Raw genomic sequence first — 17,418 nt, forward strand, 5'->3', positions numbered from 1 at the left:
TTGTTTGCTTAGTTTTTGGATTCTTTAGGTTTGGTTTTTAATAGCTATGAGTTTGTTGTCATTTCACTGGAACAGTATTTTTGGTCTTTTTCTTAGATAAATCCCTTTAACACTTCATATAATAAGGGCTTGGTGATGATGAATTCCTTTAACTTGACCTTAACTAGGAAGCACTTTATCTGCCCTTCAATTCTAAATGAAAGCTTTGCTGGATGGAGTAATCTTGGATGTAGGTCCTTGCCTTTCATTACTTCCCAGCCTCTTCATGCCTGTAATGTTTCTTTTGAGAAATCAGCTGATAGTCTTATGGGTACTCCTTTGAAGGTAACTGCCTCCTTTTCTCTTGCTGCTTTTAAGATTCTCTCCTTATCTTTCAACTTGGGTAATTTAATTCTGATGTGCCTTGGTGTGTAATTCCTTGGGTCCAACTTCTTTGGGACTTTCTGAGCTTCTTGGACTTCCTGAAAGTCTATTTCCTTTGCCAGATTGGAGAGGTTCTTCATTAATTTTTCAAATAAGTTTTCAGTGTTTTGCTGTTCCTCTTCTTCTTCTGGCACCACTATGATTTGAATGTTGGAATGTATAAAGGTGCCCTGGAGGTTCCTAAACCTCCCCTCATTTTTTTGAGTTCTTGTTTCTTCATTCTGTTCTCATTGAATGTTTATTTCTTCTTCTGCTCCAAACCATTGATTTAAGTCCTGGTTTCCTTCCCATCACTGTTGGCTCCCTATAGATTTTTCTTTATTTCACATAATGCAACCTTCATTGCTGCCTGGGTCTTTTTTATGCTGATGAAATACCTAGTGAGTTCCTAGGGCATCGTGATAACCAGTGTTTTGAACTGTGTATCTGATAGGTTGGCCATTTCTTCATCACTTAGGTGTATTTTTTCTGGAGCTTTGAACTGTTCTTTCATTTGGGCCTTTTTTTTTGTCTCCCTGCACCTGTTACTTAGTAATGGGCAGAGCCTTACGTGTTCACCAGGGTAGGGCAACCCACGTCTCTGAATTGTTACACTGTACATGGGGAAGGGGTACAAGAGGGAACAGTGCCATTTGCTCTTTTCTCTGCTGGTTTTCAATCACTTCCTTTGCTACTCACAATCAAATTGGGCCCTTCTGGCATTGATTCCTGGGTGGGTTGGTTTTCGTGTATTCTAGGACCCTGTGGGTCTCTCCAATGAACTCTCCTGTGAGGATGGGAGTGTCTCCCACTGTCACCTCTACCTCCACCAGTGTTTTCAGTCAGAGTCTTTGAGGCTTTATTTTTGTGCGCTGGAACCCTGGGTTGCACAGTCTGTCTTGCTCCCTAGTTGTTCCTCCTGGTTTATCCACATGAGAATGTGGGACTGCCCAGTCTGCAAGCCACTGCCTTGTGTGGTCCACCAGCAGCTGCCTTGCCCACCCCAGACCTCTAGCTGCCACCTTGCTGCAAGTCCTGTGTACGTGGCTGCCCATCTCGGCCCTCCACTACTGGTCTGGATGAATGTTTCTTCTTTAACTCCTTGGTTGTCGAACTTCCAAACAGTTTTCTGTCAGTTATGGTTGTGTTTATTTTTAAATTTGTCGTTGTCCTTGTTTTGGTTGTGTGAGGAGGCACAGTGTGTTTACCTATGCCTCCATGTTGGCCAGAAGTCTCCTATTTCTGTTATTTTTTTCCCCAAACTTTCACTCTCAGTCTATGTAGATTATTAGTTCTGAGGTGAATGTCTTGACAGCAGAATATGTGTGGGTCATCTTTTCTTATCTATTCACCCACCATATATTGTTTGATTGGGGCATTTAATCCATTTACATTTAAGGTTTTTATTGATAGCACTTATTCATTGCCATTTTCCCCCTTTGTACCTGTGTTCCCTTCTCACTCTTTTTCTTCATCTTTAAAGCAGTCCCTTTAGCATATCTTGCGGCACTGGTTTGGTGGAGGTGTATTCCTTTAGGCCTCTTTTATATGGGAAATTCCTTATTTGCCTTCCATTTTAAATGAGAGCCATACTGGATAGGCCGTTGCTTTCCATTACTTGGAATACACCTTGCCATTCCTTCTGGCTTGTGTTTCTATAGAAAAATCAGCTGTTAGGCTTATTGGAGCCCCCTTGTATGCTACTTCTGGTTTCTCCCTTGTTCCTTTTAAGATTTTCTCTTTGTCTTTGAAACTTGGCACTATTTTTTAATGTGTTTTGGAGTAGACCTCTGGTTTTATCATGATTGGGAACCTCTGTGCTTCCTGAACTTGCATTGCTTTTCACCTCTACAGGTTAGGGAAATTTTGTGTTCTTATACTTCAAACAGATTTTCTATTCCTTGCTCTGTTCCTTGCTGACTTCTGGTATTCTGTGATTTGGGTGTTGTTGCATTTCATGTTGTTGAGAAGTTCCCTTAAGCTATCCTCATTTCACTTTAGTCATTTTTTGTACTGATGCTGTACCTGGGTGTTTCTCCCGTTTCTTCCAGCTCACTAATTCGGTCCTCTGCTTTGTCCAGCCTGTTTGTAGTTCCTTCTAGTATCTTCATTTCTTCCTGGTGCAGTGAGTTCCTTGAGCATCCTTATAACCATTCTTTGAATTCTATGTCTGATAATTTGCCTCCATTTCAATTAGCTCTTCCTTTCCATTGGGGGTTCTTCTTTGTCTCCCCATATTAGTTGACTCTTTCTGTTTGTTTTTGCATTTCAGGATGCTCTGCTTTGCCAGCCGTGCTCATGGGGTGCCTTCTTTGGTAGGAGTTCTTTGGGACTCAGTGGTATGATCTCTTTGAGCCCCATATCTGGGTGCCCTAGGGTTGCCCATTCTTCCATTTGTGTGGGCTCTGTTTTTGTACTTGGGCTTTACCTATTGGTGACTTCTTTGTTGGTTGGAGCAAAGTGTTGATTAACAAAGCAGTATTATCAGACGACCAAACCTCGGCCAGCAAAAAGAACCCTCCTACCACATCAGCAATCTGAAATGCAGTTGAGCTAAGATTAATACAAGTGAAGAGAAATTATACATATTATAACATTTGATAAAGGGAATAATATTGAGTAGTAAGAGAGAGGAGGATTGATAAGAATTGGGATAGAACCTAGGCGAAGAAAGGGAGAGAACAAAATTTTAAAATGTAAGTAAAACATAAAAGGGCTATAAGAACAAAAAGGTAAGAAAAGGGAAGAACATACTGTGAGATTTGAAGTAAAATTGAAAAGGTATTGGATCAAACGAGAAAAACAGCAGCAGGGTCGATAGCAATGACAGCTGAATGATGTTTAATAAAGGTGGAATAGGGTTAAGAATATTGTACCAAAGCAAAAAGTGAATATGAGCTATGTACCATAAAGAAATGGTTTTGAGAAGATGGAGGAAACTAATAACAGTAAGGAGCAAAATCCAGGTTGAGAGAGGGGAGAAAAATTAAAAAGAGAAAACAATGAAATAAATTCCTCACTCAACTGATCATGGGCAGGGAGAAGGTGAAATGGAGTAAGGTTCAGGGGGAGAGTATTCTATGGGATTTAAAATACAAACAAATAGTGAACAAATAGGAATTCCATTAAAGAAGTACCACAGTAATTGTGATATTTCACCCAACTATCCACTGTTTATAAAAGGTAGAAAGAAATAAGACTTATATAAGAGGGGGGAAAGAATGTGAGCTGACTTTAGAAAGCAGAGTGTTTATGCTAGGTAGATGGAGGAGAAAGTGAGTAAGGGATAGAATCTTGGTATCGTGAGAGAAAATAAAATTTTCCAATTATAGTAATAAAGCTTAGGAAGATGGCGAAATGCCTTTTGACCTGGCAATTCCACTATTAAGATTTTTTTTATCCTAAGAACCCTGAAACACCAATCCAAAAGAACCTATGCACCCCAGTGTTCATAGCAGCGCAATTTACAATAGTCAAGTGCTGGAATCAACTCAAGTGCCCATCAGTAAATGTATGGATCAAAAGCTATGATACATTTACACAAAGGAATTCTACACAGCAGAAAGAAGGAGCTCCTACCCTTTGCAATACCATGGATAGAACTGGAGAGCATTATGCTAAGTGAAATAAGCCAGGAGGTGCAAGACAAATACCATATGATCTCACCTTTAACTGGAACCTAATCAACAAAACAAAGAAGCAAGCAAATATAACGAAAGACATTGAAATTAAGAACAAACTGACAGTAAACAGAGGGCTGGTGGGAGGGGATAATGGAGGAAAAGGGAGAAGGTTTTACAGGAACAATTATAAAGGACACATGGACAACAACCAAGAGGTGGTGGAAATAGGGAAGCTAGGTGGGAATGGCTGGGGTGGTGGGGGGGAAAGGCAGACAACTGTATTTGAACAACAAAATTCAAAAGTATATAATAAAAAAATAGGGGATTAAAAAAGATGAGGGAAGGGTGCTGTGTGGGGAATAACAAACATATGATAACAAACATATAATCTGAATAAAAAGTAAAACACCAAGAGTAGTGTGTTATTTGGAATACAAACGAAGTGAAAGAACAAAAATTAAAATGCAAATATGAAAGGGAGAAGAGAAAAAACAAAATCCTATAAAAACCTAAGTAAACAGAAAGGAAGAGAAATTGTGAGTTCTGTTGAAAAGTAAGGTGAAATTTGTCTCAGCTGTTGGTGGCTGTTCACTTTGGGTTTTGAAAGATTGGCTAAGTGTCCCAGTTTTGTAACAGGATACAGCCAAGATGGGAGCCCTAAATAGGGATTTGTAATGGGGTCCAGAACTCAAGGTGTCCAGGAAATATCAGAAAAATATACAGGATGTCCTCACTCCCACCACAAGGCTAAGCTGGGGGATGGGGCACATGGAACAGGGCCATTGGGAGCTGTGTTGTATAACAGCAGCTTTTCAGCTAACCTCTGGCATGGTCATTTCACATATCTATAACCTTAACTGGTTTCATAGATATGTTAAATAGCTGTGGCCATGTTTTGAGCCAGGGGGATGGAAGTGGCTTCCACCCAAGATGTAACTGGGAGGCAATTCCCCCTGGTTACAGCGCCTGTGTGAGAGCTTGGAGAAGATTGGTTCCATGCCATGGGGCCACACCTGCCCAGACTTATGATGGCAGCCCAGTAAAGCTGGAAGAATACAGGAATGTTGGCAGGTGTAACTGATTGTAGGATTGGGAAATGGGGCTGCAGAGGAAGATGGGCGTGGGGATTTAAACCCAGGCACAGCAGCCAGGTAAGGGAGAACCACACCGCTTTGTCGGAGTGGGGACTCTGTGGCTTTGGGGTGCTCCCTTTGGACACGTGGCTTAGGAAGCAGGAGAGACTTTACCTGGAAGAAGGATGAAAGGACTTTTGCTGGTGGGCCATGAGAACGCGCCACATAGCTTTGGATTAACTGGAGATTGTGGCGGTGACACAGCTGATGGTGTCCTGAGCCCGAATCACAAACTTCTACATCTTTTCTGAGATACAGTACCCCAGACTGGGGCAGAGGGAGAAGGACTGTGCATCTTTGTGTATCCTAAAGGACTTTAGTATTTTAATGAAGACATTTAGTCACTACTCTAAGTCTGTATAGCTTTTAAATACATATTTCCTTTTCACAAATCTCTGGCATTGAGAGACATCTTTCCTCTGGCAGTGGGCACAGCGAACCTACTGGGGGTCATTTTGGTGATACATACTATATCATACATCCCCTTGGGTCTGTTCTGTATCAGTTCTTGGTGTCCCCTGGGTGGGCTAATAATTGCCCATGGCAGACCGCCCTCCCAGGTGTGGGAGAGTGAGACTTAGGAATTTTCCCAGTCTCTGAGAATTTTTCTGCACTCCTCCTGAGGATATTGGCCGCCTAATCACACCTGGAGAGGTAAAAAGGAAAGGAAATTTTTATTTAAAAACTATACAGACTTAGTGACTAAATGTCTTCATTAAAATACTAAAGTCCTTTAGGATACACAAAGATGCACAGTCCTTCTCCCTCTGCCCCAGTCTGGGGTACTGTATCTCAGAAAAGATGTAGAAGTTTGTGATTCGGGCTCAGGACACCATCAGCTGTGTCACCGCCACAATCTCCAGTTAATCCAAAGCTATGTGGCGCGTTCTCATGGCCCACCAGCAAAAGTCCTTTCATCCTTCTTCCAGGTAAAGTCTCTCCTGCTTCCTAAGCCACGTGTCCAAAGGGAGCACCCCAAAGCCACAGAGTCCCCACTCCGACAAAGCGGTGTGGTTCTCCCTTACCTGGCTGCTGTGCCTGGGTTTAAATCCCCACGCCCATCTTCCTCTGCAGCCCCATTTCCCAATCCTACAATCAGTTACACCTGCCAACATTCCTGTATTCTTCCAGCTTTACTGGGCTGCCATCATAAGTCTGGGCAGGTGTGGCCCCATGGCATGGAACCAATCTTCTCCAAGCTCTCACACAGGCGCTGTAACCAGGGGGAATTGCCTCCCAGTTACATCTTGGGTGGAAGCCACTTCCATCCCCCTGGCTCAAAACATGGCCACAGCTATTTAACATATCTATGAAACCAGTTAAGGTTATAGATATGTGAAATGACCATGCCAGAGGTTAGCTGAAAAGCTGCTGTTATACAACACAGCTCCCAATGGCCCTGTTCCATGTGCCCCATCCCCCAGCTTAGCTTTGTGGTGGGAGTGAGGACATCCTGTATATTTTTCTGATATTTCCTGGACACCTTGAGTTCTGGACCCCATTACAAATCTCTATTTGAAGCCCTCCTCTTGGCTGTACCCTGTTACAATTTGAGTTTCACCTGTTTGTATATTAATGTTGTTTTTCTGTTCCATGATCTAACCCGCCTCCTGTATTGCATATATTTGTCATATCTTCTCTGTTTTGTATAAGGGTATGAATCTCTTAATCTTTCTTTGTCTTGAAATGACTGACATTTTGATGGTAAAGGTGAGTTATATTATATAATGCTCCTTTGTTTTTGAGATACTTTGAACTTTTGCTAATTTCCTATTTTTCATGATTTCATAATATCTATAACAAATGATACTAACAAAAGACACTACATAGCATTTATGTGTTTGGCACTATTATGAGCTACTTACATATAATAAATCACTTAATTCCCCAAACAGCTATAGTTTTAGGGCAATGGACTATATGAGCCAGGGTAGTAACACCCAACCAAAAGGCCAAAAGATGAAAAGAACAACAATTTAAACATTTGAATTATCACTGCTATTGAAGGTAAGCTATTTAATAACAGAAACTGTGCTATTCAAGTTTGAGTCCTACCCAGTGCTAGGCACAGATTGTGCAATTGGTAAATGTTAAGTACGTGTTAGGCAGGTAGGTTGAAATAATCTGACCAGTGTCCTCACTAGTTGAGACTTGACTTTTTTCATAAGGGTCAAAATCAGGATCTTGATGTACCTTGGTCTTTCAAAATGTGAAGGGATTAAGCAAAAGAAAAAAAACACCTCATAGACACAACTAATAGTATGTTGATTACCAAAGGGGAAGGTGGGGGTAGAAGAGGGTAAAGGGAGGATAAGTGGTGATGGAAGGAGGCTTGACTTGGGGTGGTACACACACATTACAATATATAGATGACATATAACAGAATCGTACACCTGAAAGGTATATAATTTTATTATATATTTTGGGTCAGGATCTTTTATCTTCAAAGATTTATACTTCTGCACTCCTAAGGACATACTACTCCATCAGGTTTAATTTGAATGTCAGGTGGAATTGTGTTTTGTTGGTCAGGGTCTATTTCTAGTGTGCTGCAGCCCATTCCTGGGATCATACTTCTCTTACAGCCTTAGCAAAGCACAAAGGCAATTTGGAAGTAATAAGTTAAAATGTACCCATTTACTTACTTACTAATTGTACAGTGTTGTCTATATTGTATGCAAACTATGACAATAATAGTAAATGATAACTTAATCTTTAAAAATGTAAATGAAGTGAAAAATGACCAACCATGTTTCAAAGTAACCTAAGAAATTTACTTTTAAAAAGTAAAAGCAGTTGTCCTAAAAAGATCAGTTTGAAGTGGCTGGATTATATGTCATGGTTGTCCCAGTTCTGCCTTAATTCTGTGATCCATGGAGACAAATCACCAGCACTATTGGCCCACAATCACGTCTTCTGTGTGAGATGGTACTAGACCAGTAAGTTGTTTATGTGCTTCCGCTGTCACTGCTGCCTGGGAGCCTCTCCTTTATATATGTGAGAAAAATGCCTTTAGAGTTAGCATGCATCCAGTGCTTTCTATGCATCAGGTACTCTTCTAACTCTAGATGGATTATCTCATCTCTGTAAGAAAATCTAAAAGGAGATACTAGCTCAATATTTCCAGAAACCATATGACACACTTGGTTAATTTTACAATTGAATTATTTCCCCCATTTTACAGTTGAAAAGGTAAAGTCAGCTTATATGCCCGAGGTCACACAGCTAAAAAAGACATTAAACTCAGGACCTCAGCTCCCAGACACTGCATCAAGTTCTCTTTTCTCAGAGTCTGTAACTCTGATTTGATTATATCCTGGGAAGTCATCCCTCACCAGATTTGAAATATAGCCTCTTCACATAGGTTAGGGCTGACTTTCTCTGTTCTTAAAGTTGATCTCACTTGAATAGCTGCCATGTATCACATATTTTCTCCCAAATAGCCCTTTCTCCAGCACTAATAAAAAATTTGGAGATCTCCAAAATGAACTACATCAAATCTCTTCATGGACGACGAAGAGCTCTCTGTCTAGAAGGCAAAAAATGTAGGGGTATTTCCTTAGTGTTTTTAAAGGATGTCCACAAGCTTTGACCTTGTCTAAATAATGGGAAGAAATGATTAGATTTATATACTCCTCAGGGTCATTAGACAGAAAAAGGGTTTTCTGATGGTTAATAGTACTTTATAATGTTTATAGCAGTCCCATATCAGCAGTTAAATTAATTTTCACTACAGTCCTAAGGCACACCAGAAAGTGGTGTTCTGTTTTATAGATGGTCATTTTATAGAAAATGAGATCGCACACACTGAAGGCAGAGCAATGCTGCTCGTCCCCTTCAAGCCCTTTTTGCCTCCCCAAGATTCTTATTCAAACCATTCCTTGTGTGGCTTTATGGTGTTTCTTACTGTTCAGTTGTCTGGTTTAATTGTGAATCTTAAAGAAAAAATCAGATTTATTTCATCTTGCTTTATTCTTAATGAATTTTGCAACTGAAGTTATCCTTAACAGTGAGAATTTAAGTAATGCTTCCACTTAGCTGGTGTATTTGCATGTCATATCTTTAATTCAGCTGTCAGCTTTTTAGTATTTACTGTACTTTTGTAAAAAAAAATGTTATTTTGATGGCGACACACTAATCAATCCTATCTGAGAAGGGGGAAAGCATCAAATGTGATTTATAGAGGAATTTCCTCCTTCACAGACATTAAAAGAATTGCTACCATACATGTGTTTTAATCAGAATATGTGAAAAATAAAAGTTAGTCATGTTATTAGTTCTTTCAAAAGAAGCCAAGGAGGAAGCTTAGATTTATTTATTCCTTAGAACACCTGCTATGTGTCAAATGTTGTCTAGGCACTAGAAATGCAGCTTTCAGCAGAAGTCACAAATATGTCACAAAACATGTCGCAAAATATTTGCCTTCAAGAAGTTTCTGTTCTAGGGAGCAAATAGACAGACATCCAGGTAGTACTGGGAGCTGTGGGAAAAACTGGGCTAATAAAGCCCTTCAGGGAAGGTCCAACCTCTGTCACATCTTATCCACATTATAGCATAGAAATCTGATTTCCATCAACATTTTTTTCTGGTAACTTGTAGCTTCAGAATAAAATGCGATTGACTTTGAACTCAGTAAGAAACCAGCTTATAGTGTTTAACTGTGTTCGGTGATATTCTTCAAAAGGATACCAGGGACTACTTCCCACCAGCAAGTCTCTATTTTTTTAATACATTGAAGGTCTACATAGGGCTTCTTACTTTTTAAAAAATGATCCACCTTTAAAAGAAAAGGAAAAAAGGAAAATGGTTTAAGAATTATGTTAGAACCTTGTTTTTTATGTATTTTCATTTTTCCCCCTCAAATGATGGTGTCTATTCCATAAGTTTGGGCAACTTTAACGTTTTGTATTTCACTCCTTGTGAGCCCTGGAAAGAAAGTATTTTTCTTCCCCATTCACTTGCCAGGACGTAGAATGAGATCACCAATGATAGCCATCACCAAAACCTCTTGTTTCACCAGAGATCTTCTTTTAGAAGTAAAAAAGCTCAGCTGCTGATCGCCAGAGGATTAGACCAGCCAGCATTGCTTTTCTGTCCACACAAGGTGCAGATGATGCTTGGAATTTCAGGGCCTCCCCTTCTGTAGGTTACAACATGTTTTCCTTTTCTCCTTAGGTGGCAGCACAAAGACGGAAGAAGAACAAATGACAGCAGGTCCACCAAGGCTTGGCTGCTTCTCATGTAATTTAAGACTTCCCCGAAAGGCTAGGGCTTTTATTTCTGCACTTTCTGGAAAATCACCCAATGCCAAAAGATGTTTGTTAAAGAACTAACCACAAATGCTCTGTTTCTTTGGTCATTTTCACTGGTATAGTGGGCAGTGACCTATATCACTGGATGAGATTCTGTCATGGAACTTGAATGTACCCCCAGAATGTGAACCTGAGGAATTCAAGCCATATCAGCCCTCTGTGCCAGGCCTATCACCATAAAAGTGTGGATTTTTACACTGGAGTGCTTCAGATTTCAAAACATTGGGAGGAGAAGACTCATTGTGAAATTCAGGTTATTTCATAAGCATGACCAAATTGGCGTTTTGCATTCCTTGGTTTAAGCGAGCATGTGTTAGGTATGTGGTGACCAGGTGGTGATTGTAAGTATTAGATTCTACACTAAAAGCTTTGGTGAACTAATTTATACCCTTACTTACTTATTTTTTCAAAAAGTGGCTGCTGCCCTGGCTGGTGTGGCTCAGTAAGATTGAGCACCAGCCTGAAAACCACAAGGTCATTGGTTTGATTCCCAATCAGGGCACATGCTGGGCACATGTGGTCCAGGTCTCCAGTAGTGGGTGCGTGAGAGGCAACCACACATTGGTGCTTCTTTCCCTCTTTCTGGCACCCTTCCCCTCTGTCTAAAAATAAATAAATCTTTTTAAAAAGTGGCTGCTTTGTGGGGAGCACTGGGAGGGTGGGCTGGGATGGGAGTAAAAGAAAACTGTACTTGAACAATAATTTTAAAAAGTGGCTGCTTCTAGTTCATAATACCTGAGCATGTGCATTTTCTGATGTGCTGGAGTTATAAACATTGCTTCATTTTTAAAAGATTTGCACAGTATGTGTATTATTTTTTAGAGTGAGGGTGTAAGATATGGGGGAGAGTCGGAAATGGATGCCAAAAAGGTAATTTAATGTGGAGTGTATATATATATATAGATATATAGAGAGATATAGATATAAGTATCTATATATAGATACATAGTGAGCATGTTTTAGGGAGTAGTGGGGAGTTTTGTGCAAAAATGTTCAGAGCTTTGAGCTGGGTCATCCACTTGACATGCAAGAGGAATGGGGTGATCTTACCATATTCAAACAGGATCCCCAACCTCTTCTTCAGGAAACAGTTTTGTTTCTGATTCTCTAACACCATTGGATGAGTAGAACCTTGTTCTGAGAAATACTCTTAATTTTTTTACATATCTCTCTCCACATAGAAATTTTTATTAATTAGGAGGGAATTTTAATATTCCGTGCTTCTGTAGCTGATAAGTGAATTCTCTCCCAAACCCAATTCTTGGAAGTCAGCTGTGGAATTCAGCATTGCACTCCATGAGAATTACTTGTTTAAAATCTAGGCCATTTGGGTAAGGATCAGGAGCCTGATATATAGTTCATTATACAGTTGTAGAGTTAAAATTTGGCATATTCTGCCTTGTACAATTCCAAACACTACCCTTACAGGTCACTGTATATTTTGAACCAAAGCAACTGCCAACACCAGAGTTTTCCTTCTGAGTATGTTGTGTATCCTAAGCTAATTGGTTAGCCTCTCAGAGCAAGAGGACTGCCTAGTGTGATAGTGGTCCCTTATCTCTTCCTCCTCCAGAAGGACTTACCTCTGGGAAGCCTCTGTGTGAGCACCATGCTCCCATCCATGTATATAAAGGCTTCACCAATTTGAGAGAGCCTGGTTGAAAAAGTCCTGCTGCATCTACAGGCTCCATTTATCAAGTATGTCTTGACTCTCTGTCTGCCTCTCTCTCTTATGTTAGAATTCTTCCATGGTAAATACATATTTCTATTCCATTAATACAAAAACAATAACCATAAATATACTCAATTAATCCATACCATTAGTTTTTAAATTTTTTTCCTAAAAGTATAACTTAAAAAAATTTTATATCTTATTTGGTAAGCTTCTTGGAGCAAGAATCTGTTTTACTGTTCTGTGCTTAGTATTCAAGTGGATGCTTACCAAATACTGTAAGTAATCAAGTAATTGTTATTTTCTTATAATACATTTTATTGATTATGCTATTATAGTTGTCCCAGTTTTTCCCCATTTGACTCTTTCCACCCAGTACCCCCATTTCCTCCAGCAATTCCCCATTTAGTTCATAGCCATGGGTCATGCATGTAAATTCTTTGGCTTTTTCATTTCCTATACTGTTCTTAATATCTCCTTGTTTATTTTGCACCTACCAAATATGCTTCTTATTCCCTGTACCTTTTCCCCTATTCTCCCCCCTTCCCCTTCCCAGCTGATAACCCTCCAAGTGATCTCCATATCTATAGTTCTGCTTCTGTTCTGGTTGTTTGTTTGATTTTTAGATTCTGTTGCTGATAGTTGTGAATTTGTTGCCTGATTAATATTCATAGTTTTGATCTTCTTATTTTTGTTAAATAAGTCCCTTCAGCATTTCATGTAATAATGGCTTGGTGATTATGAATTCCTTTAGATTTATCTTGTCTGGGAAGCACTTTATCTGTCCTATTCTAAATACTGGCTTTGCTGGTTAGAGTAATGTAGGTTGTAGGTCCTTGCTTTTCATCACTTTGAATACTACTAGCCAGTCCCTTCTAGCCTGCAAGTTTCTTTTGAGAAATCAGTTTACAGTTTTATGGGAACTCCTTTGTAGGTGCATTTCTGTTGCTGGTTTTAAGATTCTCTCTTTATCTTTAACCTTTGGTATTTTAATTATGATATATCTTGGTGTGGTCCTCTTTTCATCCGTCTTGTTTGATATTCTCTGTACTTCCTGGACCTGATTGTGTATTTCCTTTGCCAAATTAGGGAAGTTTTCTTTCATTGTTTTTTTCAAATAAGCTTTTGATTTTTTGCTCTACCTCTTCTTCTGGCACCCCTATGATTTGGATGTTGGTGCATTTGAAGATGGTCCAGAGGCTCCTTAGGCTATCCTCATTTATTTTAAATTCCTTTTCCTTCTTGCTCTTCTGATTGAATGCCTTTTTCTTCCTTATGTTCCAAATAATTGATTTAATTCTCAGCTTCATGCCCTCCAGTGCTGGCTCCCTGTAGATTTTTCTTTACTTCACTTTATGTAACCTTTATTCCTGCCTTGGCCTTTTTTATGCTGTTGAAGTACTGAACTAGTTCCTTAAGCATCCTCATAACCAAAGTTTTGAACTCTGCATCTGACAGGTTGCTTATCTCCATTTTATTTAGTTCATTCTGAAATTTTGTTACACTCTTTCATTTCTTTGTCTCCATATTTTGGCAGCCTCCCTGTGTGTTTGTTTCTGCATAATGGGTAGAGCTGTTTTGACTCCCTGTCTTAGTAGCATAGCCCATTTTAGAAAAGCACACATGTAAGTTGTATGGGGTGGAGCCAGGGTGGGGCGACCCCTGTTACCGTTCTCTGGCTCTGTGTGGGGGAGGGCTCTGTGAGGGGACAGTGCCACTGCCTGACCTCTGGAGTTTTTGCCCAGGAGGAAGCTATCTCCCTGCATTCCCCGTTACCAGTCACGTCAGTTTCTCCCCACATGCTATTATTGCCCTTCCAGCTGTTGCCCTGGTGCTGAATCTCAGAGGAAGTCAAAAGTCTTCAGTCCATTGAGGGCCCTTTAAGAGGAGTCTCCTATGATCTCAGAGTTTCTTCCGCCACCCCAATTCTCACTGGTTTATACAGCCAGAAGTTATGGGGACTATTTTTCCTGTCACTGGAACCCTGGGCCAGATAGTCTGGTCAGGGGCTGGAATCCCTCACTCCCAAGGTATCTTCTTGATTTTTATCCATCACATGTAGATATGGGACACATTCCATGTCTCTGCATCTGTCTGTGCCTCTCCACGCCTCTCTGCATATCTCTGCATCTCCACCCCTCCTACCCATCTGGACGAATGTGGCTTCTGTAAATCCTTGGTCATTGGACTTCCATATATCTCAATTTTACGACTATTCTGGGTGATATTGTTTTGTAGGCTAGTAATTTTTTCTGTAGTTGTTCGAGGAGGTGAGGCATGTTACCTATACATCTATCTTGACCAGCAGTCCTAACTGTTCTTCTATTCTCAAACTTTTAAAGGTTTCAGATCCCTAATATTAATCCCTTGACCTTTCTTACTTGGTCAAAAATGTATGTTTTGCTTTAAATTGTGTGTTTGACCTAAGAATGGTGAAGTTAATTGATTCTGCTTCAAAGATGTACTAAGAGCCTTAGAGATATTGCAGATGCTCTGAGGTGTTTCACCACCACAACTGAGAAGTTCTGTTTCTGTCTATAAACTAAGATGAAACAAAAAAAACATGACTGAAGAAAGAGCAGAAAATAATGTTTCACATTTGTTAGTATACAGCCTTTGCTGTTTTTCCCCCTATGAAACAGTAACCAAATTGTTCAACTTTACAGCAATAACTGAATCCCCTCCCACCTGCCTACACATACACACACACACACACACACACTTCACTTAAAACTTTTCGGTGATTTCTCATTGCGCTTAGGATGAAGTCTCTAATCTTCCCCATGAGTCTTTGCATGCCATACATAGCTCCAACCCTCCCATCTGTTACAGCCACACTACCTTTTCAAACCCTCTGTGGCACCCTGCTTACTCTGACTACATGACTTTTAGGCATGATGTTTCCTCACCTGTTCTTAAAGCCCCCCTGTGACTTCCTAAGCCCTGCTCTTCCCTCATCTCTGATCTTCCCTGGTTTGCCATCTGGAAGCTGTAGAGAGATTCTCCTTACCTTGGCAGCCAGGAAAGATCTTCCTGTGTGAGCTGTCATGGCACCCTGTGCTTCTCCTTCCTAAAACTATCACAGAGACATGTTTATGTTTGCAGTATAATGATTAGATGAATGTTTCTTTTCCCAGTTACACAGAACACACCTTCAAGAAGGTAGAGACCATTTCAGCTTACCATTTCTGAAAAAGAGTTAACATGGCAAGGCTGAAACTATCATTGTCTGCTTGCAAGGTTGGCCTTTAGTTGATGTCTAGGAACTTAAGTGGTAAACAGCTCCTTACACTGGTATGGTCAGAGTAGTCCAATGTGTCTAAATTGTTTGTGTAAACTGTGGTTTATGCTGAACTCCTGCCTTCCTTCTGGGGATCTGGAAATTTGAAACACTAGGCAGAGGGTTAGTTTCTATGACCAGACCCCATTAAAATCTGAAGCTGGAGTCTAATGGACTTCACTAGGCAGAAACATTGCATACATATTTTTGCGGTTTGCTGCTGAGTGCATTCTGTGACCCTTCATGGGAAGGAGAGAACATAAGGAAACTTGCACATGATTTCTCCAGATTCCAGTGGTGTCTTTTTCACTTGCGATTCAGCTGTGTATCCTATGCCACTGTAGTAAATCTTAGCTATGAGTACAAGTATGTGTCAACTCCCGTGATCTCCTTTTAGCAGACATTCAAATATGGGAGTGGTCTTGGAGACACTCAATGCAGCATGTATCCCCAGAACGTTGCACAGTATTTGACATTTAATAAGTGGTTTATTACTTAATATTTAAAATGAAAGTGAAAATGACCTCAGAGGACGAAGGCTAAATGTATCCTGTGGAAATTCTCAAAAGAACTAAGAAATATTGCAATGTATCAACTATATCCTAATGACCAAAATAGAGAATGTATATATTTTTGAAAAAGGCATAATAAAAAACGACTCAGGAAATCTAGTAGGTCAAAGCCTGTCAGAATATTTTTTTCATGAAGATGAGTTTTTTGTTACTGAACTCATCTGAAGATGAGTTTTCTGAGGAAAAGTGGAGAGCCATGGGCCAAGACCTTCACTGTGTTCCACAAAAGGCTTCTCTGACTTTCCTGTTTCACCCTCCCCCACCACATGGATACAGTATTGGCCAGTTCTGTCATGTAGGGTGACATACAGTTTCCACATCAGTGAGTGTTTTCACATGGAGAATCATCTGGAAGCTTTCTATAAAAAAAAATACTGATCCCTAGCCTCAGCCTTAAAGATTCCGATATGATTGATCTGGACACACAGACCTCGTTGCACAGCCCCTACTGACACCCTAGTTACCATCTCTTCCTGACTAACAGATTAATAGGCAGGCAGACTAGTAGGAGGAGGAAATAACACCATTTAGCCAAACAGCACAAGAAAAAGGGAGCAGCTCTGACAAGCAGATGTAATAATTCAAAATTATAAATATCTGGTCAATTTCAGAGGGAGTCACTCATCAGAATATCCCTGTAGTCCGGAACAAAATCATCTTTGAGAATACTGTCTTTAACAACTACCAGCAGTCTACACCACCTCTCAGCATTGCCCCATACCTACCTATAATATACACTTCACTTTACTTTTACCTTTTTATCATTTTTTTATTGTTTATACTATTACAGTTCTCCCAATTTTCCCCCTGTGTCCTCTGTCCACCCCTCGCTCCCACAGTCAATTCCCACACTGTTGTTCATGCCTTTGGGTCATTCATACATGTTCTCTGACTAGTCCCTTTTGTCCCTTCCCTTTTTTTCCACTGTTATTCCCCCCACCTCTCCCTCTGGTCACTGTTAGTCTGTTCCATGTTTCCATTCCTGTGGTTCTGTTTTGTTCATTAGTTTATTTTGTTAATTAGAGTCCTCTTTCAGGTGAGATCATATGGTATTTGTCTTTTACCAACTAGCTTATTTCACCTAGCATAATATTCAGTTCCACCCATTCTGTCACAAAAAGTAGTCCTTTCTTTCTGTTGCTTAATATTCCATTGTGTAAATGTAACACTGTTTTTTTTATCCACTCATGTACTGATGGGCCCTTAGGCTGTTTCTAGCACTTGGCTACTTTAAATGGCACTGCTGTGAACATAGGGGTGCATAAGTTCTTTTGAATTGGTGATTCGGGATTCTTGGGGTATATTCCCAGCAGCACACTCGCTGGGTCAGAAGAAAGTTCATTTTTTTATTTTTTTGAGGAAATTTCATACTGTTTGCCCCAGTGGCTACACCAGTCTGGATTCCCACCGAGAGCGCACTAGAC

The 17,418-nt window shown here is 40.2% G+C and overlaps 1 protein-coding gene across 3 annotated transcripts in view; it reads left to right on the plus strand.

Moving 5' to 3' along the window:
• Positions 1-11,072, plus strand: part of RNASEH2B (ribonuclease H2 subunit B) — a 106,065-nt gene extending 94,993 nt beyond the window's left edge. The window contains exons 11-12 of one of the 3 annotated variants that reach the window (XM_037037751.1): positions 2,675-2,717; positions 10,334-11,072. In XM_037037751.1, the coding sequence (XP_036893646.1) occupies positions 2,675-2,717; positions 10,334-10,491 (201 nt within the window). In that variant the 3' untranslated portion in view covers positions 10,492-11,072. The remainder of the gene's footprint in view (positions 1-2,674; positions 2,718-10,333) is intronic. The other 2 variants (XM_037037774.1, XM_037037789.1) reach the window with 2 other exon arrangements.
• Positions 11,073-17,418: the final 6,346 nt, after the last annotated feature.

This window comes from Sturnira hondurensis, unplaced genomic scaffold, assembly GCF_014824575.4.
Source record: "Sturnira hondurensis isolate 20B ecotype Veracruz unplaced genomic scaffold, ASM1482457v3 Scaffold0001918, whole genome shotgun sequence".
Lineage (NCBI taxonomy): Eukaryota > Metazoa > Chordata > Mammalia > Chiroptera > Phyllostomidae > Sturnira > Sturnira hondurensis.